General features: G+C 35.7%; 1 protein-coding gene across 1 annotated transcript in view; it reads right to left on the reverse strand.

The window, feature by feature from the left end:
• Positions 1-21,912: 21,912 nt before the first annotated feature.
• Positions 21,913-27,923, reverse strand: part of smarca2 (SWI/SNF related, matrix associated, actin dependent regulator of chromatin, subfamily a, member 2) — a 45,559-nt gene continuing 39,548 nt past the window's right edge. Inside the window, 6 exon segments of the mRNA XM_052556983.1 lie at positions 21,913-22,044; positions 22,795-22,973; positions 23,067-23,083; positions 24,969-25,027; positions 25,712-25,813; positions 26,142-26,247. Of these exon segments, the coding sequence (XP_052412943.1) occupies positions 22,009-22,044; positions 22,795-22,973; positions 23,067-23,083; positions 24,969-25,027; positions 25,712-25,813; positions 26,142-26,247 (499 nt within the window). The 3' untranslated portion in view covers positions 21,913-22,008.

Here is a 27,923-nt window from a genome sequence, read left to right on the forward strand (position 1 = left end):
TTCAAGACAAAAATACCGGGTAATGCAACTATTTTTTTTTTTACAAGATTTTTACTGTCTGGAGGAGAGCTTGGCTCAGTTTCCGTTCCTGAGTGTAAATTAAAAAAAATGTTTGAGGTCTGATTGTGTATCACAAATACATTTTTAAGACATCTTTGCCAAATAATATTGGGCTACTACAGTAGATGTTTGTCAAGCATATTTAAACATAATATTTACATATATCTTACCTTAGTTTCTCCTCTTCCACACTATTCCAGTATTTCATGTCTTCAAGGCATGTGTCAGTTCAAATGCTTTACAGGTGAGTTTTCGGTAATCTGATCACCTTCACATCTGTACACCTCATGTTTTCCCTCATCCCTATTTAAGCTTGGCCTCCACTGTCTGGGTTCGCTCCCAGACTATATCACTCAATAATAGCCCACGTTTAGTGAAAAAAAAAAAAGCTGTTTCCATCTGGTGACATTTTTCATGTCTTATAAACACATACCAATTTTATTATTTTCACCTGGGAATGTAATTCTGTATAACTGTAAAATTACTGTAAGATATTAAATTAACTCATTTATTTTAAAACAAAGTTATTCTGTGATATGTTTTTATGTATTTTTTGAATAAAATTTCTGATACATGTGACTCTCCCGTGGGAAACGTTCATAGAACGGTAGTATTCTACGGTGCCCGGGAGGTGCCTAAGTGCTCAGTTTACTTAGTTTTGTTATGCTATGGTCAAGCAGGTTTGTTTAAGAATTAAACTTGTGGCCACAAGAAAAATATGTTAATCCCTCAATATAAGAAGTCATGGCCATGACATGCCATGACATAAGGATGTCGTTACCTTGACAAAATGATCTTATGCATGGCCACAACATAACATCACATTCCCACGAGTTAATATAACATTCCCACAAATTAAATCTTGTGGCCACAACATTATCACACTTATTATGTTGTGGTCACGACTAAACTAAGTGAACCAAACATGTCACCTCCTGGGCACCATAGTATTCTTCTCTCTCCTTGGTTCTAAATTCTGGCTTCTGTGTTACCAGTCTGCTGCTGAAATGATATATGAAATTCCAGCTGTATTGTTATCGTTGATTAAAGAGGTGTTAGGAGGTCCTGAGAATCTGTCTGCACTCAGGTCCATACACTCTAAAGCTTTTATTGGAAGGTAAAATTGAATGTCAGCAACCCTTTTGTTTTGTGCCTCAGCTTTGATTCTGTAAAGCCAGACTCCGGCTGAGTAATGAGGTTGTAAAGTGGTCAATGAAACAATAAACTATTTGCAACTTTGCTGACGTTAAGAACCATACTGTTCATGTAGAGCACTTCTTAAGTTTGAGGCCTGTCACCTTGCCTAATGTTTCGTCTTTCAGCCAAGCATTTCTCAAGATTGTTTTAAAGCACAAGACATAAATGAGGAATATTACAAAAAACTGAATGTAGTCAGTCATGCATTTTGCGGTTAATGCGAGAAAAAAAAAAAAGGAATTGAGTCAGGCCCATTTCCTGCAACAATTCAAATGCTTTGTTTTCTCAAACATGACGCTTGTGGTTTGTCTAATGTGTGACACAGTGACCAGACCACCAGACCACACCAAACAGCAATTTGCAACGGACTGACCTCTCTGACATCACAAAGGGCATTCTGATGGCTGTGAAGTAGGTATTTGAATGTCACGCTGTCCACTTGCTGCCATTCCATCTTTGTTTTTAAACAAAACGTTAGGAGCACAATAGCAACTGAAGGCATGCCGAAGTCACAGTGTGCATCTAATTGGTGCTTTGACCCCCTGAGAGCTGAATGGTAGTTTTTGTCCATGCACATCTTTGAGTTAAAGAAAAGATACAGCAATAAAAAACTACCATGTAAAGCCTTTTCACAAAGGGAAGGACAATACATTTTGACATTTTAACCCTTACTCATCCTATTCTGAGGACAAGACTATTTTTACAGCCCCATTGGTCCTCTGGGGCTAATCTGTAATATACAAGATATATTATACAAGATAAAAAATAAATAAATAGATTTTAACTGTATAATGTTATAATTATTTTTATAACTTTACAAGGACATGAAGGACATAAAAAAGGAATTTTTAAATTAATGTTTGTGTTATGCTGAAATTGTATGTGTATTAACTCATAATGCAACATCCATATGCAGAATTATATTACATCACTGATACAACTAAAATCCTGTAAAAACCAACCAATAAAGTAATATTACAGATATATCATACAGGAAAATAACTGTGGTTATAGACACACAGTCAACTTACTCTCAAGAGTTCATGGACCAGCTTTGACTTTTCCAATAAGGCAAACTTCTTATATATAGCTGCTAATTAGGCATCTATGTAATGTACTGTATATATGTCACAGTTGCTTTCAGTAAAGCTGTCTATCTGAAACTTAGCATATACAGACTGAGTTGCCAGCAGACTCCCTTCATGATACTTAGAAACCCACACCAAACCATAACAACTGTGCTATACGCCTACCCATCTAGCTTTGCAGGAATTCAATGCAAGACTGAAAAAATGGCAATCACAAAATGGCAAAACACACACACATACACTTATTTTTTTATACATATTTATTTTTCTATGCACTTGTACTTGCATTTTATTTATGTATGTATGTATCATTATTTTAAAACATGCCTTATGTAACATTATTTTTTTTTATAAATTTGTTATAATAGTAATACTTTTAAGCACTTAATAATAATTAATATATATTATTATAAAAATGAAGTGATACATTCATTCATTACAATCATCTTGCTGTATGTATTATTTTCTGTCTTATATGTGATACAGCTCAAGCATTTAACATCCTCTTAAATTCTTAATTTGGTCTGTTACTACATTTGATATTTTTGGGATCTTGATCTTGGTCAGAGAGATAACATCACAAGTCAACCAGAGGAATGATGTTTCCACCATTTTTGTGTATGTGTACCTACTATATATATATATATATATATATATATATATATATATATATATATATATATATATATACAGAAAATGTTGTTAGTGTTTGTGCATGGGTGTTTGTGCAATACAGTATTCATAACTTGCTGTATGGAAAACTTATGGAATTCAATCTTGACTAATATATTATTGTGCCAATATCAAACAGAGAACTGACTGTTTACTTTAACAGGTATTTCGGCATCAAATAAACATATTGCACATTCTTTAGAAAGACTGTCCATATTCCAAGGAAAATGTCTGAAGCGAGAAACATTTCAGCTATAGAGTAGCCCACGTTTAGGCCTGCCTTTATGCATGTTTTGAGCTCAATAAGTTACACAGTGCTTCATGAACTTTTGGTTAAAAGCAAAGTTTCAAATGACGATGACAATTATTTATTATTACAAATATGCTATAGCCAAATAATGGCATTCATTGTTTATAATGAGGGTAATGGGGTTTTAAAAATGTCTTTTTCAAACATAAGGCCCAACAATGAACAGAGCAGGGACCTCCTTGAATAAGTGTTGGATTTAATATCCTAGATATGATAATATCTATAATTATATAGACATTATACATATTTACATACATTGTTATGATGCTATAATGCAAAGCAAAATGCTAACACAAAGTTATCATGTCATGCACTTGTGCAATGCGTTTTAATGTGGGATTAAAACATTTTTTAGATTTGTACTTTAGTTTCATATGTTCAGTTTGAATCCACGTATTGTAATTTTTTTTTGAGGGAGACAAGGAAGATTTTTTTTCACCAAGAGTGTTGTGCACTGATTTTATAGTAAAACTATAGACCACCACCCCAGCTGGTATCACAGAAGAATTTAGGATGCTTGACATGTATAGACAACTGATGAAGTCCCACTTTGTAAATCAGCTTGATCAGATGTGGCATCATAAGGTGAAAAGAGAAGATATAGCAGAAGTAGACAGTACAATCAGAGAGAAATGTCTTCAGCTTCCTTTCTCTAAATGATCTCAATACAGGTCACAAAATCAGCCAATTAGATCCAGCCTTGAATTAACTGTTCTTTTTACCCAATACCTCTTGATAAGCATATGGAGGAATCGCAGGGAAGAGAAGAGGTGGAGAGGGCAGTTTAAACTACCATAACAAAATCTGAGTTGCTTGGGTAAGGATGCTTAAAGTAATTTCAGCTAATGCCAGTCAGTGACATTTACAGAAAACCTCTCTTCAGTTTTTCAAATCAAATGCTAAGTTTCTTAGCAGAGTGTAACAAAGGCCTGATTGCTGCTTAACCCATCACAAAAGGGCAAAAGATTGCATATAAGAAAAGTTGTTCAGTCATGCTGATTGTGCTACAAATAAACTCTAACTTTCTAAACGTATAGGACCAATTTGAAAAGTGTGATTTGGGGGTAGGGGGCATTAAGGCCAGAGTCTATGAAAAGTCCTGATTATATCTTTGAGGAAAGAGATATATTATATTACTAAAAGTATGAAATGCAATATAAATGTAATTATTTTAAATACATTTATTTATAAACACAGCACTTTTCACAATACGTTAAAAAATTGTGCCTGACAACCACCAGTGAGCAAGTAGATAAAGTATAAATCAATTTAAAGTTTATTTTGCACAAATCCATGGTGGTGATATATATATAGTCCTAAGTCCTAAGATAAGAACGCATTTTGGTTTCATGTTTTAGCGCAACTTTGATGAGGGGTTTGATCTCCTTTTTAAATGTTTTTTTACAGATAGTAGCTACATGTGTAAAATGAAGAGATTTGAGTTGAATGAAAATGGGAAAGTGTCCATTGGGGCAGTTTCCCACTCAAACACATGGCACTTCAGCCACTTGCCGCAGACGAGACAGAAATGCTCTCCGACACCATCCCACCCTGTTGATGTTGGCATGAACATGTTGTCACGGAGCCTGAGACTCACAGGAAAGTCCAATATTTGAACTTTTCACTGCTAGTTTGGTGCATTATGGACAAGAGTGTCAGCTTTGTTAAAGAGTTCACAATCAGACAGAGAAATTTCTGTGGCAGACTTTGCCACAGACTAGCTCAGATGTGCCATTTGTTGTGAATGGAAGTGCAATTTTTATATATGTAGTGCAGAGCAAGAGCTGCCTGCTTAGGTTGTGCAATACACTAAACCTTTCACTGGGGTGAGATGTGGAATATGGGTTAGTAGATTTCAGGTCAACTTAATTCAGTTTTGCGTTTCTACCCAGAGCAGCAGGTCAATGTCAAATCATATATTTAAATATAAATAAATAAAACTTATCAATCCTGTAATTATAGTATGATTTGTGTTCATTCTTAAAACACACAAAGAACAATAACTGTAAATATACCTAATGATAACTTCATCAGCATCTACACCAACACAAAATATAATTTCATTTATTATAAGTGGGATTTCAAGTCCTCAATCTTCCGATTTAAAAGCACACTGTCCTTAAACTTAAGTGGATTCTGATTGTCTGATTTCTTAATGGTTTTAGCATTCATCAGCTCAAAACAAAAAAAAAATTAAATTTACTCCAGTGACATCGTTTCTGTGTTTTCTCATTGAATTAGAATTATTATTAAAACTTTATAGTTACCATAATAGTTATCATCCTTGGTGTGAACAACCTTTTGATCTGTAAAATCACTGAAAATGAGCAATAATAATGAAAAGGTTACTATGGGATCTTCTCGGTAAAGATACATTATGCATGAAAATGGTCATATTTAAATGTAAATTTTGGAGTATTGCATAATAAATGCTGGAGGGGAAATTAAATGTGGTTTATAATTGTGTATAAAAATGGTATGCTTGCTTGAGGTGGACATATGTTTTAATTGCTAAAAGACGTGCACATCAACTGTTATAGTAGCCTGTTTACCAAATACATTTCTGTGTTCGTTGCAGACATTAATAAATTATACATAGTTAATGTTTTGTTTATCCTGTTTTCTGTCCATTTCAAATGTTTATGATGTTTGATTTGTAAGTTGTTAAAGAGGTAGTGTCATTAAAAATCTAAAAAATTCAAATCTATTTGGGACATGCACAGAGACAGATGAGACCAAATGTGAGCCCTGCAGACTAATTTCAATGATTTAGATTCAAAACACTCTCTGTTACCAGACATTTAATAACAACCTGGCCAATGATGAAAAGATGTTTTGATCAATGACCAGAAAACCATGAGGAACACTTCTAACTCAGGCCATTAGACAAGGTGAGTGGAGGACAAAGGGGGAAAAAAATCCATACTTACTGAACCTTTTCAGAATATCTAATTGTTTATTTCTTCACAGTTGCAAAAACAGAAAAATAGAAAAATACTGATATTAGGTTAGTGTTGAGAAGGAACCTCAAACCAACAAGATACATGATAACTGATTTAAAAAATAATTTTTATCACATTCATTTTTATAGTCTCTGTCAAATACATGTGCAAGAATTCTCAACTGCATGCGATGCTATAAACTATTTAAATATGCACACTATTCAAATAATTAGTAAAACTACAAAGTCTAATTTTAAATTTGGTCAGTTACCAGTTTTCCTGTACAGCAAATTATTAATGAACACAGAAAATTATAATTAATTCCATCTCAAGTATGGACATTTTTAGGTTTTGTACGTTTTAATCCAAAAACTGTAAGTCTTGAACATGCATGTACACTAAAATCCATTACCAAAATATGTTGTGGGCAATAAAACTGATATCCACTGTAGTTAAACAAAGCAATATATACAGTAGCTTCATAAGTAAGTCGTAACTCTGAAAACAAGGAAAAAAACTTGCACAGTAAACACACACCATATGTAACAGTTTAGAAGCACATGCGTATCAGCAGTTAACACAGAATGCTGACAAGTAAAAAGATGAGCTCATAACATCACCGCACAGCAAAATAAGTGACAATAAAATTCAGTAGCATAATTACAACCAGCAAACAGCAGACAATAAATATATATCAATAACCACGTAATTATTCCTGCTGCAAAGCCTGCTGGGAAACTCGCTCATCCAACATTGTTCAATAAGAAACTGTTTCTTCTGGGGACAACATCTGGTGGAATATTGTTATCTATATTTTTATATAGACTCCAAGTACATTTCTCAGTGTCTGTGACTCACAGCTGCTTATGCTGGATAAAATGCAATTTCCATTCTACAGCTGCCAGGCAAAAACCAATGATTCAACCTGAAGAGTCTCTACATCTCACACAGTAAATATCCTTCCTTTGCAGGCTGGCCTAAACACGAAGAAGCAAGGTGAGTGTCCCTCTCTCTCTAATCACAAACAGCTGCCAAGAGGATATAGCGATTACCTCCATACAATCATTGTTCTTTTACTGTAATTGATTTCGATTTCATAAAAATATATATAAATAAACAATATTTTTATTGGGAAATTCAATTTTTATTAAGACTTTGTCTTTTTTCTCAGCTGGAGATGGTGTAACAGCTTTGTAAATGAAACGCTTCTAATGAACACAGAGGTACATTATTGTTCAACCCACATTTCCCCAGACATTGTCACCTGCCTCATATCTCAGAAAGCACATTGACATTTTTCATATGATAAACTCCCTCAGAACAACCGTCATAACCATTGCAGTAAAACAGGGCAGCTCACAAATTCCAATTGTGCTCCAGTCCATTGAGGATAATGATCACTTAAAATCCAACCCACCAATTTGTCTTCATTCAGTAATTTGTTTTCCCCAGTGAAATATCCACCAAATATCTGAACACACTAGCAATCTCAAAGAGTCTGACCATTTTCATATCTTATGCAAAAGCACACCATTAATCACAGATGAAAATCTTTCATTGTGAGATGGTTTGGAAAAGCAATTCCCTGGAGCATCCTGCTGGAGACTTTCTCTCACTCAAGAGTAATTTAATAGACTGCAAAGCATGGACAGGTAGTGATAATGTTCAGTAGAATTCAATGCCACATTACTGGCATATTTGACTATAATGTTTGTAGCGAATGTGCAATCTGAATGTTTTTGGGACTGTGCCACCATCACAACAAACCTATGTTTAACTTGAATCTCTAAAACATATTTTCCCAAAGGGATTCTTGAATTTGAGTGACAAAAAAGACAGTTGCATTTATGAGCCAATACATTTCTAGATTTTAAGAAAGAAAAAGCTAGCCGAAGGAAAAATGCATGACTGCTTTATGCCAGTCTCATGTACCTAATTTTTACACATTCATTATATAGCCATGTACACAAAAGACGATTGAAACTTTTCCTTTTAGCAATGAATTCCAATTTGTTCACCCACGTTGATGATCATGTTTGCTTTTAATCAACATGTAGTGTTTACAGAGCACAATTGTCATTAATAAGGTGATTTTTAAAACACACATTGGTGTGAAATTTGTACCACAATTTCATGTGCAAAAAATGTCCATTGGCAATGCCAATGGTGTAGCCACGGATAAAGCTGAATTCGAAGTTTACTGCTGGTCAACACGGCGAATAGACTCGGCCATTTTGAACCAATGGAAAATCTTTGTTGGAAAATGTATCACCAAGGTGCAAAATTTCTGAGCGCCTGGATTCCTGTTGAAATAACTGGATTTTGTCCTCAAAAATTCACCAAACAATAGTTATGTTAATGCACTGGTGAAGAAAACCTATGCCAGGGAAAGGAGTAATTTACTCACAGATAGAGTACAGGACCGATCCGTAGTGACGCAGAATGCGCTTTTCATTTCACTGTGCTGCTTTTGTTCTTAGCCATGAATTTGTTTGGTCTATGTACTTATGCACTAGATGGTGTCATGATTCTGCCCTCGTGTCCTTGATTTTTCCTAGTCTTGAGGCAGGATCATGACAGACCCATGTTTTGTGTACAAGCGCATGGCCTTGTCTTTGGGCCATGTGCTTGTGTTGTCTCGTTCCCTTGCCCCGCCCCCTTGTTATCCTAGTCGTGTCGTGATTGTCCTATCTGTAACACCTGTCGTGTCTTGATTAGTACCCCTATTTAGATCTCCTAGTGTGCTCTGTCTTGCGTCGTGTCATTGAGATTTGTACCTGTGATTGTGATTGTTCCACTCTGTGATTGTTCCTTAAGAAGTGTTTGTATTACCGTGAGTGTTTGTTTATAGTTAGTATTTAGAGTCCTTGTTTATCTTGTCAGTCCAGTCCTGTTTTAGTTATTTAGTCTTTACCTTGCTCCGTGTTTTCCTCCTCGTGGGTTTTTGTTTCCCCTTTTTGTAATAAACCCTTTGTTTGAGAATCCCTGTCTGCACCTGAGTTCCTCCCTTACCAAGATCCTGACAGATGGATGTACTGTATTTAAATGTGGCACTGTGTTTTGCTGAGCTTCATGATCACTATGTTAAAACACATTTTCAACTTAAAGAAGAGCTGAATTTAGAAAAGCATCTAAGCAAACTCTTACTACAGTAAGTGCATATTATTTAAATTTTGTCAAGTTTATCTTTTGACAAGCAGGTTGTCAATGTCAGGTTTAAAGTATTGGACCAATTAAAAAGAAGCCAGGGGTGGGGCAAACATGGCATTGTTGATTTGTATGTGCACCAATAAACAGATTATTTCCAATACGTTTACATGGTCAACAATATTCTGATTTTAACACGATTAAGATGATGTACACCATGTAAAGAGATTTTTGATTATATTAATAAACACAATAATAATAAATACAAACACAAAACAAAAATGTACTTTATTTACTTTATCGGCGCACATTGCTAGTCTTGATGTGAACAATTAATCCGTGCAAGGTAATCTGAACAGTTACTTCCACTCTGGAATGGCATTCCTTCTCTGATGATGTGAGTTTGATGGCTTGGGCAGAATATCTTAAACCCACCCCACCAAGAGACAGAAAGGAGGAGCGCAAAAATAAAACCACGCCTTCTATTCTTTATCCCGTTTCAGATGGAAATATGTCGGCAGCAACTTCCGGTTCATGCAGACTTTAAGACATGGAGTATTCCTATTTTATTTGCATTGTTGACTATGTTTACATGGTCATCAGTAATCCAATTATTAACCTTATTCTGAATAAGACAAAATTATATTTAAGGTGTTTACATGAGTTGCTTTTAAAATGTTCCCATTTTACATGTTAGAGTACATAGATCGCCATTAATGGCACACCTCATTACGTCCCCACGCGACGCCATCTCCATAATTCCTTCGTTATGATGACATATACAGTTTTGGATGTTTCATTTCAATTTCATTTCATTTCAAGCTTCAAGTGCAGTTAAAAGTTGACTTTAGTCAGATTAAGGTAATCAAAAATATCTGTGTACATGGTAGATTCTTAATCAGAGTATTTTCTCAATCGTGTTGTCATTCCAGATACAGCTCTTTCGCTCACACCAACCTGACAATTACACATAATTATAACGTACACACTGAAGTGCATTCTAGACATATACACACTTTAATCACATTGTTACATCATGTTGGAATTTTCGTCTCATTTTGCAACAGGACACACATGGCAATGGTCAACGGTTTGACGGCAAATAAAAGAGATTCAACACCGCTGTTGTCTGTATGCACATTTAAATAATTAATTGCACTTGAAGCTTTTTATAAAAAAATTAAACATGAAACACCCAAAGCTGTATGTTTATAGATTAATTTCTGGAGGGGACATCTGATGGCGTCATGTGGGGATGTAATGACATGTCATTAATCGATCTCTTTACTATCCCTTACAAAAAAAAAAAAAAAAAGTTTATTCAAGTGTGCTATTAGTATACTTCTTTTAAACTAAAAATAGGAAAGTATGCTTTTAGTTTACGTTCACTTTTTTGGCTTTATGTACTCCTCAGTAATATATTTAAAATTACATTTAAGTATACTTTACTTATACTTACAAAAAGTCCAAATATATTTGAACTATACTCCTAAAGGTGGAGGGCGCTAGTACACATATTCTGTACAGAATTTCCAAAAAAAAAACACACACACACACAAGTGAAGAAGAAAAAAGAAACACCAGATACTAACACATGTAATCTAACATGATCATCTGACATTAAACAACATAAAAACTGTACTGTTATGGAATAAAATGTCGACTGATGAAGAGGTAATAAATATAGTCAAGCTTTGAGGTGTTGATCCACATCTACGTTTTGATTATCATTCTGAATCCAATTCATAGTCTTTTTTCAGCTTTTTGTTCCAAAATGTTATTTATTTATTTTTTATGAAACTTACCCACATTAAAGTGTTTAAAAAAAGAATACATGAAGCTAGAATAAAATGTGTTTGTTTACAAGCCCTGTTCTTTCTTTGGATGTTTTGTATGTTCAGATATTCATTTAACAAAATATATACAAATTAAAACCTACATAGGAACATAGTAATATACTTAAAGTATTATGTAAAGCTCACTTAAAGAAAACGAGTGTACTTGCAGTATGAAACTACTAAACTAGTAGTTTAATTAGACAAAGTACAAAGTATTTAATTATCTAACTATTAACTATCAGTATACCTGTAAGTTCACTTTTAGTAAAGTTGCAGTACAAACTACAAACATTGAGGTAAACTAGTTGTGTACTCAAAGTTGGCTGCTGTTATACTTAAAGTATACTTAAAAGTATATTTTTATATACTAGAAAGTGAGCCAATATAGTCCCAATGATTACTGAAACACAGAACACTGATATTTGTATACTTGCTATATAAAGTATACTTAAAAATATATGTGAACTTTACTTAAGTATACTTAATAAAATAAACTTGTAGTATACTACGTTTTGGTAAGGGTTAACATGTAAAATGAGAACATGAATGGAATGTTCTAAAAGCAACTTATGAAAAGACCTTATGTGTAATAATATTGTCTTATTAAGAATACAATAAAATAATTAAATATTTTTTAAACGTAGTCAGAGTAAGGATTTAATCACAGCAAGATATTTCATGGCACATGCAAACCACTCACTTTTACATTATATGCAATTAAAATTATTCTGATTATGATGAACTTTGGAAATATTTGAAAATAAAACATAAGGTTATTTTGTTATTCATGTTGTGTGATTAGAAAGAAAGTATTGTAAAAACTGGCCATCCATTGCGGTATTCCCTACAGCCCAAAACACTGGGATAGACTTCTGCATCCCTAGGACCCTACAAAAGAGAAGTAGTTTGAAAAATTAATGGATAATGGAAAAATAATAATCTGTTCTTCAGATCCTTCTGTTCTTCAATTTTAAAATACTTTGTGTGTTCAGCTAATTCTTTAAAAATAAAAATTTTTAAAAAGATGGTGAAACCATAAAAAGAAAGAAAGCAAAAGAGAGGAGAAAATTTGAACAAGAACAACACAAATGGCAGACAAAAAGAGAGTGCAGACCTCACATATTCCCTCAACCTCCATACAATAAAACCACCTGCTGGGACTGTTGCTTTTAATCCGCCCCCTCTTTCAGACTTAAATTCCTCTGGAGCACATCAAGCAGAGGGCAGACTCCTGCCGTGGCACCCCTCCGCATGCCATACTTCAACATTACCCAAAGTGAACTCACATCCCAGGGTCTTCCAGCACTGTCGGCAGCCAGCCATGTCAGCACAGCTGCTCCAAAGAAGAACACACACTAACTTCAGCTTAAATTCACTTTCTATATATACACTTAAGACACACTTAGAAATGTCTTAATCGTACTGCATTAGACAAAAATAGTGTACAAAGTATTCAAAATTAAACTAATAGTATTTGGATACTTTCTGGTTTTCAAACAGTTGTGGAACATGTTCTTTTGCAGTGTGATTAACTACTACTACAACTAACATGATCATTTGAAATAATACCACAGCATTCTGACATTTCAACTGCTAAGCTGGTAAAGCATGCCCTTAAAAAAATCAGCCATGATTTTATTATAGTAAAAGTGTAGTAACCATGTTTTTTTTTTTTTTTTTGTTACATTGATAACCATTTGTAAAACCATAGTTCTACAATAGATACCATGGTTAAACTAACAGGAACATGGTTAATTTGTGGTTAACATGGATTAACTATAGGGAAAATGGATTTTGGGTTTTATTTGTGGTAAAACCATGGTTAATTTCTGTAAGGACAGTGCTACCAATGCCATGTTCATAGGTTCAAAGTGATCCCGCTTGTTGTAACGTATTGAATACAGTTACAAGTTATAATAATATCTCAACAGCTGTTTATGAGCACCATTGATTCATACCTTTAAGCTAAACTTTTAAAAACTCATGCTACACTTCTCCAGGCTCACAGTGTTTTTGACACCACTATTTTAAAGATCCAGAAAAGACGAATCACTGCCTGGCCAACTGAGATTTTGGTATGGAAATAAAGGATAAAATCATGATTTTTCAGTTATACTATACAGCATGTATGTTGTTTGCTTTTAAGAGTAAGCATTTGGGACCAGAAAAAAATGGTCTGTTATATGTAGGGATGGGTGATATGGAGAAAGAAATATATAATTTATTTTTTTTCATATCGCACATCCAAATTAATTTCCCTATTATAAAGACAAAGCCTTTCATGGTAACAAAAAAAATTAATGGCAGATATTTCGGCCAAAGAGAATAAAAATCTTTGTTATAATTATTTAATATCAAAGATAAAAGAATGACAAAATACACATTAAAACTACACATAATATACAAATAAAACAAACTGTGCTTTATTTTCAGGTACAATAGGTGTATTTAGCATGAGAATTCAAGAAACTGAATAAACAAATCTAAAAGATAAAACAATTCATAAACTGATTCCTAAAGCAAATTTCTTCAGTCAAGAGCAGAGAGTGATTTTTCTCTTTGTGTTTTTCTTTTTTTCTTTTTTTTAGGAATAGTTCACCCAAAAATAAAAATTCTGTCAGCTGTCACTTCTGTCATAGTGTTTTATTTTTATACCACCATTTAATAACTCAAAAGTGGTTTTAAACCTAAATGAGTTTCTTTCTTTTTCTGAACATAAATGCTATTTTGAGGAACGTGGAAAACCAAAAAGTTGCTGGTCCACAGTGACTTCCACAGTATTTTTTGCTACTATCAAATTCAATGTGGACCAGCAACTGTTTGGTTACCCACATTCTTCAAAATATCTTCTTTTGTGTTCAGCACAAGAAATAAGTTGTTTTCATATGGATTACTTTATCACATAATATTTGTTTTCGCACTTGTTTAGTTTTTTAGTTGTTTAGACATATCAGGCTTTCTATAGATATCTCTCATGTCTCTTCGTTGAGTATTCACAGAGTTACAGTTCATTTTAATAACGCATTTGTTACTGAAGATCAGCGCAGACAAAGGCTGCAGACAGCACACCTTGTTTGTTATCTTTATTTTATAAATGCACAAAATTTTGTTGTTATTATATCTGTATACAAAAAGGTAGACCCTTTACAGATTCGATTGATGTATTGCTCTTATCTGTCTGATCAAAACTGAAAGTGTCATTTCTTTTCAGATAATCAGGAGAAAATGTCTCATAACGCGTATACATGTTAATCGATTCCAAAGGGTTAATACAGCTTTGGGACAATGTGACAGTGAGTAAATAATGACAGAAATGAAATTTTAGGGTGATCTATACCTTGACAGTAATGACAGTAGGCTGCATGTTTAATTCGCTTGTTAAGTCTGACGTCACGTAGCAGCGCTTCCGTGTCCAAACGCTCTATCAGTTACCACGAGAAAACAATAAAAGGTGCTAATATAAACTCACAATGTGATAGAATACTAGCGAAAAAGTTATAATCTTAACCTTTAACTCCATACTGAAGTCCCAGATAGCCAGACAATGAAAATATAAATATAAAAAAATATATAAAAATTATTTGTGTTTGGGATGCTGTGAGCACGGAGACTGTAGTGTATACAGTAAGTTTGAAAGCGTTTAGCTTAAATGATTAATATGAATAAACAGTGCTCATAAACGGCTGCTGAGGTAGTATTTTCAAGTGAAGCGAATTGAGGCTTGGACCCGGAAGCAGCGCTTCTTACATCATCACTTAACAACCGAATAGGCATACTGTCCCTTTAAAGCCTGTATGCATCTAATATATAGGCAAGTATAATTTTTTCTCTCATCTGTTTACTTTCATTTCAGACATAACCAACTACATGAGTCTACATGTAAACCTTTAGCATTCTGACAGTATTAGTGCAAAAGATAACTTAGTTCAATAATCAAGCTTTAACGCGCACACTTCGGGTGTATATGACACTCAGAAAAAGCAAAGGGCAGACCAGCGCGTGAATGAAACATTTAAAAGCACATGCAAATAATGAGAGAGTAACTCTACCACTGAGTAAACACTGCTGTGAATGCATGCAGCATTGTACAGTATATGATTGAGGCGCCAGAACTGCAGCTGATAGAATGTGCGTGTAGCACTATACTACAATGTTTCTTCAAAAGAAGATCGTGGAGAGATTTTTATCGTCCACGATCAAAAATCATCATATCGCACACCCCTAGTTATATATATATACGTGTATTTCCCTTTCAGTCAGACACTCTCGATGTCACTTTGATTGTAAACTAAACGAGCCAGTGCATACTGGCATGTGATTATTGCATCCAGCTGCCACTGATCACAGCGTGAGTTTAAGCAGGCAATCGGTGCAGCACATAATCAGCTTTTCACAGTGTTATCATTCTGCTCTGTCAAGCTGCGTGTGTTGAACGAGTCAGCTCTCTCAAAGGAGCTTCTCTAAGCGGGTGTCACGGCATGACAGCGGGTTGGTCGACCTTTGTTGAGTGGGTGCAAACTACAGGCTGCACTAGCCCCTGTAGTGTTGCAGCGGCCACCTCCCCTGTGTGCTTCAGTACAACTTAAAGAGCAATCATAAAAGAGCATTCATGGGTGAACATCTTTTTAAAGATGTCATTTCACCCAAGCATTTCTGGATTCAGTCATTACCTGGCACCGGGTAATGGTCATGATCACTGCCTCACGTGTCTGGACATAAAGCACGCTGAAGTGGCGTTTGTGGATGAGTCATGTTCCCATTGTTGGAAGATGACCATCTCGGAGTTGTGGACCAGGATCCACTACCTCAAAATGGTTGGAGTTCCGTTGCCTCTGCCACAATCTAGTTCTCTTCCTGGCGGAAGTCAGGGGAGCACTACTTCTGGCAGTAGCTCAGGCGGTTTGATGATAGACGGCAAACCCTCTAAGGAACCAACCTCAAAGGGACCGCCACTCCTCTTCTCGCAGCCAGCTGTGCTCCCTTAGGAACGCACTGGGTGATCCACAAAGAGCGTACCAGTCATATCCTTTGGGGCTCCTCGTGATGACCGGATCGATCGATGTATAGGAGGGCAAGTCTGAGCTCTCTGTAGAGGTAGATTTGGCTGTGCCCTTGCCCTTCAGGATTGGAGCAAGACGGATCTGGAGATGATGGCTATGCTTTCATGGGCTGCCAAGAGGGTAGGGCTCGAGTAGAAAACTCCACCGCATCCCGAGCCCTTGAGGTTTGGTTTATCAGGGTGGCCTGCACTAGTTCTCAGTGCCCCACTCTGGTGTCATTCTACCTGGAAATGCATGAGGAGCTCACTAGGTCATGGATGGCACCTTTTACTGCCAGAAACCGGCCTAGCAGTTCCTCCCCCCTCACCACCCTTGACGGTGGATCAGCCAAGCGGTATACGGGGACCCCCACCCGGTGGCACGGTTGGTTGTGATTCAGATGTGTCCTTGTACTGTTTCCACCTGGCGGGGCAAACCGGCCCTTCCGTCCCGAGCCTGTAAGCACTCGTCTGGTCTGACAAAAATAAAAAAATAACTTTTATAAATATTTTATACTTCTGAAAAAAAAATTATTCAACAATTCTTCTCCCCGAGTAAACATCTTGCGCCATTTTGGAGAGCACCACAAAGTATATGCACACTTTCCCCAGAATTTAGCGAATTCATGTATTCAGGAGAAAACACGTGCAAATGGTGAATGAATTTAACTCAGGGAGAAGAATTGTTGAATAATATTTTTTTTTTCACACAAAAATCATTCTCTTAGCTTTGCAAAACTGAAATTGAACCACTGATGCCACATGAACTAGTTTATCCTTACAACATTTTTGTGGTGTTGCTGTCTATGTTTCGATAAGAAAAAATCTCTTAATTTGTGTTCTGGAGATGAACTAAGGTATTATGGGTTTGGAAAGGCAACAGGGTGAGTAATTAATGACAGAATTAAATTTTTTGGGTGAACTAACCCTTTAAGTCAAACAATGCCAGAGTTTGTTTGGATGCAGACTGATAATCCCTAAAAAATGGTTCTAATCTTGGTCTGCTTGTTTGGTCCACATCAAGGTTCAGGTTTAATTTTTAAATCTTGAGAATAGGAAATCCTGCGTCATGGTTAAGAGCGGACGTAAGCATGTGGACGGTGTGTACGGCTTGACTTCAGACAGAGTAGACCTGAACGCACGGCTCATAGTTGATATGCAGTCCTCATGAGTGCTCCAAATAAGCCACTTCAAACATTCCTTTGTACGGCAGCCTGTGAAATAAGATGCGATTGTTTAGCCAGCATCTCATATTCTATTCTGGTACAGATGCATCTGAATAAAGCACTTTTCTACTGGTTTCAGACACATGGGAGATGAAAAAGGCAGTAGATTTTGGCTCCCTTAGTGTGGCTTTATCTCATTCAAATGTACGAATGTTCCTGCAGGACTGATTTTGAGTTTTCTTTACTCTGTTCTTTTTGATTTTTTAAGCACTCTCCATTTGAGATGATACTGAGCCAAGCTATTGCTATCCAAGAGAACTTTATATAAGCAAATCAGATATACCGTACCAGAGCCAAATAAGGCATTATCATTTAATAAATTACACTATAGATTTCTCTATAAAGCACCTTTTAATCTCGGGTTTGCCTTAAAGGGGTCATATGATGCGATTTAAATTTTTTCTTTCACGTTGGAGTGTTACAAGTTCTTGGTGCATAAAGAAGAGCTTTAAAGTTGCAAAGAATAAAGTCTCAAATCCAAAGAGATATTCTTTATAAAATTAAGACTTGTCCACGGCCTTCTAAAACGGGTCGATTAAACACGCCCCAACATCTCTATGTCATGATGCGGGAAGATTTGCATAATGGTGCCCAAATGTTCATGCAAAGAAAGAAGGAGTACCTTTTATTCTCACTATGATGTTAAGATGCTATGTTTCATTGTGAAAGCAAAACTACTTTGTTTGGCCTTCCAAAAGAGGAATGCCTAGAGTTGATCCGTGCTGGTCGCTGAGGAAAAATATCAGCTTTGTGCTGTGGATCACCATATCTGCTTTCACCATGGACAAAGTCCAGCCCGGGGTCGTCACATGTGGTTGCCGCAAGCCCCAGCTACTCCTTCGACGAATCTGCTGGCAATTACTAACTCTAGCTCCCGGCCGTTCCTCACTCTAGCTCCCGGCCGTTCCTCACTCTACCTCCCAGTCGTTCCTCACTCTAGCTCCCGGCCGTTCCTCACTCTAGGAGCCTGCCATTCCTAACTTCCTCACTCTTTGCAAGGACAGTCTGGTGCTTCTGACTCAGTCTGTAAGTACGTTTTTTTTTTTATGTTTTTTGCCACTGATGATTCAAACGTGAGATTTGAGCAGTGTAAAGTAGTGCTTGTTTTTCTTCGATCACAAATGCAGAAATGGTTTTATGTTTACGCAGCGGAATTCGTAATGCGTACAAGACCATATACGTCATCATAATCAGTAATTAATATATGTCCCCACTGGATGCAACAAATGCCTCATCTGTAATGGGTTTTATTGACCTGTCGTGCCAGTGTTCTGACCGGGACAAGCATCACATTATGGTGAGGGGCATTTCCGTCACATGCTTGAGGCATTCGGCCAATCACAACGCAATGGTTAGCTGGCCAATCAAAGCACATCTTGATTTTTTTAAACTAAAAAATGTGTTTCAGAAAGGCAGGTCATGGAGGAGAAACAATAATGCACATTATGTGGAAAATAATGTGTTTTTAAAACGCATATACCCATTTCATTACACCAAATACACAAAATAATATTCTTTTTAGCATCATATAATTTAGCAACATTCATATGACCCCTTTAATCTGCCTTTAGTTTAAAAGTTGAATAAGCTAATTCAATTCAAGTGCTGCATTTTATGAATGTACGACAGAAATTTTCGCTGACCACGTCTTTGATCTTGGTCCCCAGAGGTGGAAATACTTTAGTCAGGTTACATAAATGCTGGCTCAGCGGTCAGATTATGGTGAAGCTGATATATACGGTAAGTTTTAATTCATTTCAGCAGTAGGGGATGGCTTCCTCAGTCATGCAGTTAACCGATGACGAACTCTGGAATGCCAGAGGGATCAATGCTTTCTCTCCGAGTCCTTTTAAGTGATGCATTTTAGGGTATTCATAGGCCCGAGAACTTAAAAATGTGATATAAAGCATGATTAGCAGCATAACTTCGAATAATAGGGAGCACCTGGTCCTTTTATTCAGTCATACATGAATAATTTCAATGCACTTCTGAGAGAGATTGTTTGAGAAGCGGCCTTAGTTATCACCACATCAGGAACTCGGATGATCGGAAAAGAACTCACAAAGGCTACAGAGGAATGGCAGGGATTGCACTTGCACCTGACTATTTCAAGCTGACATCACTGACACAGAGACACGGATTACCATCCAATTTATCTCTTTCTTCTGAGGCTTACCGCTATCTAAACAGCTTGCCACTTCAAAGTGCAAGACAAACAGGGCAGAAAAGGACTGTGTACTCTCGGAGAGAATACGCTTAGCAGAAGTCCAATTAAATGGCTGAAGCGCTGAAAGAAAAGGTGTTTTTGATCTCTGAAGGGAAAAAAAGAACCTCCAAAGGACCTCTGCACTGCCTCTCAGTGCTCATATGAGGTAGGACACTTAAAATGGGATTGTGTTATTTCTGGTGGGTAAGTGGGCTGAACAATGTACAACTGACCAGATGTGAGTTCTTTAAGTCAGTGCAATACTGTAAATCACACATAAATGTGCTGAACTATAGGAGTAATGACAACCTTACATCCAAGTATCTCGTCAAACTTCTGGCTGTCAAGAACCCTGAAAAATGATGGCCTCTTTGTACGGGACCCCTTCCTGGGACATAAAGGCAGCTACATTACCATTTAAAAGTCTGGTTAAAAAATAAGAAATACTCCAGTGTCACATGATCTCATACAAAATTCTACTCAAAAAAAAACATTTCATCTTATGCTTAAGGTTGAAAACCCTTTTTTTTCCTGAATGGAAAGCTTAGAATAGCTTAAAAGAATGGCATTTATTTGAAATAGAAATCTTTTGTAATTTAATAAATGTCTTTACTCTCCCTTTTAATCAATGTATTGTGTGCTTTTTGGTGGTTGTGTATAAAACTCATTTTTACTGTATCAAAAATATAAATTGTGAAATAAAGGCTACATTCTGAAAAAGTAAATATTTGAAATTAAGCATAATTAATATCCTATGACATAAAACAGATCAGTTCCCCCTTGACAGCAGTTTGAAAAGGCCTGACTTACTGTATATGTTAAAGTTCTGCTTGTGTGTGTGGGTAAATGAAGAGCCCTTGAGCAAGGTCCTTAATCTTGGTTTTCTGCTTGGGGACTGTTCCTGTAATATTTTAGTGGCTTGAGGTAAACAGTTCCTGACAAGTAATTATCTCAAACGAATATTAGGGATATTAAGCTTCCATTTTAATAAAGCAGATGAAGCCATATACACCTAAACCGTAAGAGGGATATTCTAAATGTTCCTAGCACTTAATGACTGGTACACAAGGATTGATTTCACATGGCTATTAGAAGAGGAGCACGAGGACAATCAGCATGATGTTACATTAAAAAAAAGAAACAGACCAACAAGTGAAGGTTCATCCTTGGCAATGTTTACTCAGGGCTATGAGCTACAACCACAAAGACAGTGTGCAAGGAGAATAAAGATGATGACACTTTAGAGGAGATACCAAGTACAAGCAAGTATAAAAATGATGTCAGAAATGACTGATGGCACACAGGAGAACAGATCAAAAAGATTTCTCATTGACAACATTCAATATATATATATATTTCTTCCAATACGGTATAAGAGCAAAGACTCAAACAGCCCATTCCATAACACAGGATTTTTTTTTTTTTAATGAAAACAGAAAAATAACCACAGATGAAAAAAGGTGAGCTGGTTTATAGTCTGATATTGAAATACTGTGAGATGCTCTTAATAAAACTGTAAATAAAAAAAGAAAGTGGAGCAAATGACACTGCAACCAACAAATCTTCATTTATCCTTGGAGCAAGCAGACAAGTCAGACTATGAAGTATAAAAACCAATGAAAGAAAGTCATCTGTGAATATGATACAAAAGGCATGTCAAATTCATATTTCACATACCACTTAATCGGTGCAGGGCTGATCAGCGCACTCACATTCCTAATCTCTGCTGGCTTCTGTGCTGCATGCAATACAATATAGATGTTGCTATAATATATGATCTAATCTAGACATCACAAAATGCTTGTGTAATGAGGACCTCGATCGAAGTAACACTTGAATACTTTATGATATGCTTTGTAAATCTGAAACAAATGGTTTAACCAAGGGTTAGGTTAAGTTTAAAAAAGAATAGCTTATAAGCTATAAGCTCAGAATAGCTTATAAATGACATTCTTTGATGCAAATCAAACACATTTTGATTGTTTTTAAACATTGCATAAATGTATATTATGTACAAGCATACAGAAATCATCTCAAATTCCTCACTACACATAGGAAATTTCAGAATAACTGTAAGCTATTAAAGGTGCAAAAAACATCTTTCCTCACTGTGGATTACTCCTCAGTCAGCTGCATCCAAAACAGAATGGAAGTGTTTAAACATACAATAAAATAAATCAATCTTTTCGCGATCACAGAATAATTGAGCTGGGTGAGGAAAGTCAATAAAAGAAGCAAATAAACATGTGAAGGGAATGCTGATGATCGGCTCATCTCCTCTTCCTCACTCATCATCGCTGAGGCTCCTCTCTGACTGCTCCTGAAAACAAACACACGATGACATTACACACACATGCGGACCACAGATCGCCCCACGGCAGAGCTGCAGCGACCCGCGTCACCCCCACGCCACAGCTGACTGAACACTACTCCGCAGAGGCTCATTATTCGTGGACTGAGCTGGTTACTGAATGTGCCTCCTTATTTCTGGATAACGAGACAATCTCACACTGACTCATAGGCCTTGGTCACACAGTTCTGTCATATACACACTGACTTTTTATCAGGATTGATGTGCAGACATGAAGCAATCACACGACTGAAAGAAAGCACATGTGAAAGTGAGAGAAACAGACTTACGTTTTCCTCTTGAACTGCGGCGGGTGGAATAAAGACAGAGAAATTAAAGCTAAGTTTCAGTGCACAGTAAATCCTTTTTTTTTTTTTATTATTCCCTCTGGGAAATGCATGACATCTCAAACACCTCTTAGAAGATTAAAGATAAGGACATGTGGCTAGGCATCTTTTAATCTGTTTATATAATTTTTAGAGGCTGTCTGTGGGATACATTTTGAGTGGAAGCACCTCTTTGCAGGTTAGCCATCCCATGAGTGCTAAATCAAAGCCTGTTTTTCATTTTGTGATAATATCCTCCTCAAGTATATTCAGTCAAAATGTCAATGAATGCACCTGAGGTTTTTTACAAGATGTCTAATTAAGCTAAATGTCAACCAGCTAAACAGACTGTATCAATGACAGGGCTAATTGATGAGAGGAATGGCGGACTTACGTTCTCCTCCTGTTCTTCCTCGCTGTCATCGTCACTGACCACAGGCTTGGCCTTTCCACGACTTGGTCTCTTCTTGCCTTTGTCCTGACATCTTTCGTCCCGTTTACTCAGCTTAATTTTCACCTTCACTGACTTAGCTTGGATTAAAAAATATATGTAATTCATATAAAACAACACAACTCCACAAATAAGAAGAGATGTAAATACAAATTAGCTTATAGAAATGGTCATGTTTACTGAATAACACCCATATTGTTTTAAATTTCACTCACATCTATTAAAAGCCCATCTTTCACATTGCCACCCACATCTTTCTTATTCTCAAAGTACTTTTCTGTTAACTTGTTTGCTTGATCAAATGTAAACTGAATACTAAACATTAAAAACATCAAGAAATCCTTAGGACCAGATTTACTAACAGCTTGCACAAGTGCAAAATGTCTTTATGGTTAGAGAACCATAGGTTAGAGAAAAAAAACAAAAAACCTTTTGTCTATCATTAGATGCTAGTTTATTGATGCTATGGCATGAGATGGGATATGTTAAAATGTAAGCAAAGATAAAAATAAAAAAAAAGCTTTAAAAGTATTATGTATAAGCTAACATTTTGTCACACTAGGGTGGCATAGCCATCATTTCAGAAGTGACAGAAATGTCAAATATAATCATTTTTTTGTAAGTATCCTATGTATTATCATAATTATTATTATTAATTTTTTTAAAGGAATTCTATTTTTATTTTTTTTTTACCTTTAATTTGCTGTAGGAAATCAAATACACTGCTGGACAATAATCAATCATTTGTAATTGCTATTTCTTTTTTCCTAATGGCAATTTTATGATAGTTTTATATAGGCTACTACATTTAATTAGCTATTATTAAAATTTTCTGCACAGAATAAGGTAGAAAATATACTTTATAGTTTCTGTACTGTAATAAATGATGTCAATTCACACTGCATCATTCATAAATTTTATTTATTTATTGTGTTTTTTTTCCCCTTAATGTTTCATCAGTTCATTCTGCTTTTTATTCAGTTAAGCTGCAGATATAGCCTAGCACGTCTATGCGAGCGAGATCACTTCTCTTTCAGTTTGAAAACTTCTTTATCTCATTTTCACAAAATAAAATGCTATAGTAGCTATTTTAACTTTTCCTCTCCATCAGCGAATGATGATTCTGAGAGAAAATGCACCATTGTTTCTTTGCTAAAGCAACAAACACTACTTTGATACATCTGATTATCAGATTAACCTTGCGCTCTTATTTCAAGGTCGTTATTAATACTGTGGTTATTGTAACAGTTTCCTTCGTACATTCGGTTCATCAGCATTGTTAAAACACATTTATCATTCAATGGAACTATGTGTATGATTTAGACACTTACATTTCTGCTCCATCCATGCAATATTTATGCAGCTTTTGACTGCTCTTGTAACGCCGTCGGTAAGATGCAGAGAGCCACTGACAACCTACAGAAAACTAAAACTACTTTTACTGGCCATGAGTACTAAGGAGAGATCATACATCAGCTGCATCAGTCGAACAGAGCGCGAGCACAATCCTATGACAGTCTTGGGCAGTAATAGTGGAGCGAGTGAAGGAGAGAAGCAAGGCACGAACATTGTTCAAGGTCTCCATTCATTTGTTCGTGTAGTAATTTAATGTGTATATATTTTGAAACCATTAAATGGCTATAGAAATTGCGGTTCATTTGATTCTTAGTGTTTTAAAATGATTACTGTCCGGATCTGCGATTCATGATTCAAAAATGTTTCAAAATCAATGCATATGCAATTGAAAGGGACATCTAGAGCTTTAGTGCTCCCACTTTATATTAGGTGGCCTTAACTACTATGTACGTACATAAAAAAAATAAGTACAATGTACTTATTGTGTTCATGTTGTATTGTAAAACACTTTTGCTGCTATTGAGGTGGGATAAGGTAAGGTTAGGGAGAGGGTTGGAGGTATAGGTAAGTTTAAGGGTGGGTTAAGGTGTAAAGTATGGGTCAACAGTGTAATTATAAATGTAATTACAGAAATTAAATACAGATGTAATTACATGTAGTTTTTTTTTAATATAAGTACAATGTAAAAACATGTATGTACACAATAAGTACATTGTACTACATTATTAATTAAAATGTAAGTACATAGTATTTAAGGCCACTTAATCTTTTGTCTTGCACTCTTGAATACTGACTGCAGAACAATGGAGTCCTCATAGATCTACAAAAAAACAAAGGCTGATTTAAAACAATAACCTGAACAAACAAAACATACAGAAACAAATTAAGAAATAAATCTGTAATCTGTATGTCAATACATTTCTGAATATGCTTAAAACCTGGAAAGGTGAAGCAAAAATAATAATAAAGGCATAATCTGCAGCACTCCTTTCAAATAAAAAGTATTGCTAAGAACAGGATACAAAGTTTATTATATTTCTGCAGTGGTCTGGACTGCATCTCCAGATCGTGCTCATTTCAGAAACGATGAATTATTGATTTCAGACACAGACAAAATCTGGTCAGTAATCCTGTAATCCTCTCAAAAATACACAATGCAAAAACCCCAGTGAAAGTACTGTGTAAAGAAATCTGCATAAATATATCTGAAATATAATGTACAGTTCGTATAAAGCTTTACATTAATAAGTAACTGGGAACGGGCATTAATGAAGTTATTCAGATAAACCCAGAATCCAAATGTAATAATGCATGATAACTATTCTTCAAACACATCAGTGTGTATTCAGGTCTTGGTTCAATAATGGCATGCTTAGTATTTGCATGTATGACAAGCACTTCATGGAATTAGTGTAACATATAGTCACAACAAAATTATGGTGTAGTTCTGTGAGTTCATACTTAAGACAGTAATGGAGATTGTTCAATCCATTTATTCACACACCTGAGAGCCCTCTAGATTATAAGTCTGAGCATTGTGACAAAGCAGCATGACGTCTTTCTCCAGATCGCTTACATTCCTGTACTTATGGTTACGCACACGCTCCTAGATGAACAAGAACACTTGTTCCACCAAAACATTCTTCACCTGTAGGGTTCAGCTTTATCAACTGAGGAAGTTGCCAGCAGAAAATAAGAGCCACGACATCATCAAATTAATACGAAAAACACATAAAGTGAGTAAAGCAGCCCATTAGAAGTGTGAAAACATCCGTTTATCTGGCTTTGCATCAAAAACCAATTCTCTGTTGTAAGGTAATACCGTTATCGTCCAGTGTGCCAGTCCAGATTGTAGGGTAGTGTGTCACAGCAGAACATATAACGTGTAAAGTAAAGGTCACACTGAAATAAAATACATACTGTAACTCACTTACCTTGATCTTCTTGAAGTCCACTGGCTTCCTTATCAGTTCATAGTATTCAGGGAGCTCTTTCCTGGAGGGCAGCTGCACAAAGACCTCGCTGAGCTGACGGGCTGATCTGTGATCAGAGGCAGAGATTGAGGGTTATACTGATTTCCTCGGACTGCAGACTGAGAGATAAACTAGGCGATCAGCCTAGGCCGATTTCCAACTTGCGGAAATAATGTCAGACTGGTTTACATTATCATCATACTGGTGGTCTACTGAAAATTAACCCTCAAGCCCACCCCAAGCCAACAGGAGACAATACAAATCTAAATCCAGGACAACAGGAAATGATATAAAGGTCTCTAGAAGAAATATTTCTTGAGACATACTGCCAACAAGAAGTGTTTTTTTTTTTTTTTTTTGTCTCATGGGACCCTGACATCTGCCCATATCGGTCTGTAACAGTTACTCTAAATATTCACAGTGCAGATGATTCATTATACATTCAGAGATTAAATCAGGGCTTAAATTGGTGCAATTATGGTGTGTCGACCTTCATAAACACCTCAATCTATAGTTTCTGCTGCAGATGCATATTTACTGTTAGTCTAGGTGTGCAGACTGCAGCACAATGCTAAACAGCTTTCAACAAAGCACAAACTGGTAGAAGCTTAGTATAAGATTTCTGAACAGGCAGCGCAGCAATCCAAACTATAGTATGTCATTATTATGGACATATCCAGCAACTAAAAAAAAATAGTTGCAATATCAATTGGAGAAATTCTATTGTACAGGACTTCAAAATAAGGTGTGCAATCATTTTAAATATTAATATTAATAATATTTTATCCTATCCTGACTTAATATGCAAAGAGAACTACAAACAAGCCATCTGTATACTGGAATGTACCAATATTAAAATCTGAAAAACATGTTATCAAAAAAATTTTATGCTATCCAATTTTTAAAAGTATACTATTTTGTCCAAATAATCATAATATTATAATGTACATTTTGAAAAATGGATAATCATTTGTTAGAGATCATTTGAACAGATTTACAGATTTTTTTAGTTTTCTTGTAAAAAAGAGAAAATGTACATGCACAATTAAATATATAATTGGACACAGATCAATTAAGATATATAACTAATATTGGCCACTTACCAATATTAGAACTGAGTATGGTCCTTAAACAGTGTCTTAAAGAAATATTTCACCCCAAATTTAAATGACTCCTCCTCAGGCCATCCAAGATGTAGATCAGTTTGTTTTTTCATCAAAACAGATTAGGAGAAATTTATAATTGCCTGTACATAGCTTGCTCACCAATGGATCCTCTGTGAATGTGTGCTGAATAAGATTTCAAACAAATGATAAAAACATCATAATAATAATCCACGCGAATCCAGCCCATCAATTACTACCAACAAATCCATCATTAAAGTAGTTTAATTTAAAACCATCCCTTCTGGCCAAAATATAAGTCCATAATCCATAATAATGCTGCCTTTCAGTAAAAAAAGATTTTGTCCACTTGCATCAAAATCCACCAACACATTTGTGTAGGACTGTGGACTATTTTTGCTTGACAATGCTTGATCTTGAAAACCATTTAAAGTTAAAAATGTCTTAATGACATTTTTTACAAACATGTAGCTGGAGTCCTGCATTTATCAGCTGTTTAGACGCTTATTTTGATGGCACCCATTCACTGCAGAGGAATAGTAAACAAGTGATGTAATTCTTCAAATCTGTAACAGTGAAGAAACGATCTCTTCAGTTTAAGGGGTAATACTATCTGCCA

The sequence above is a fragment of the Carassius gibelio genome, chromosome B5, assembly GCF_023724105.1.
Source record: "Carassius gibelio isolate Cgi1373 ecotype wild population from Czech Republic chromosome B5, carGib1.2-hapl.c, whole genome shotgun sequence".
NCBI classification, from domain to species: Eukaryota; Metazoa; Chordata; class Actinopteri; order Cypriniformes; family Cyprinidae; genus Carassius; species Carassius gibelio.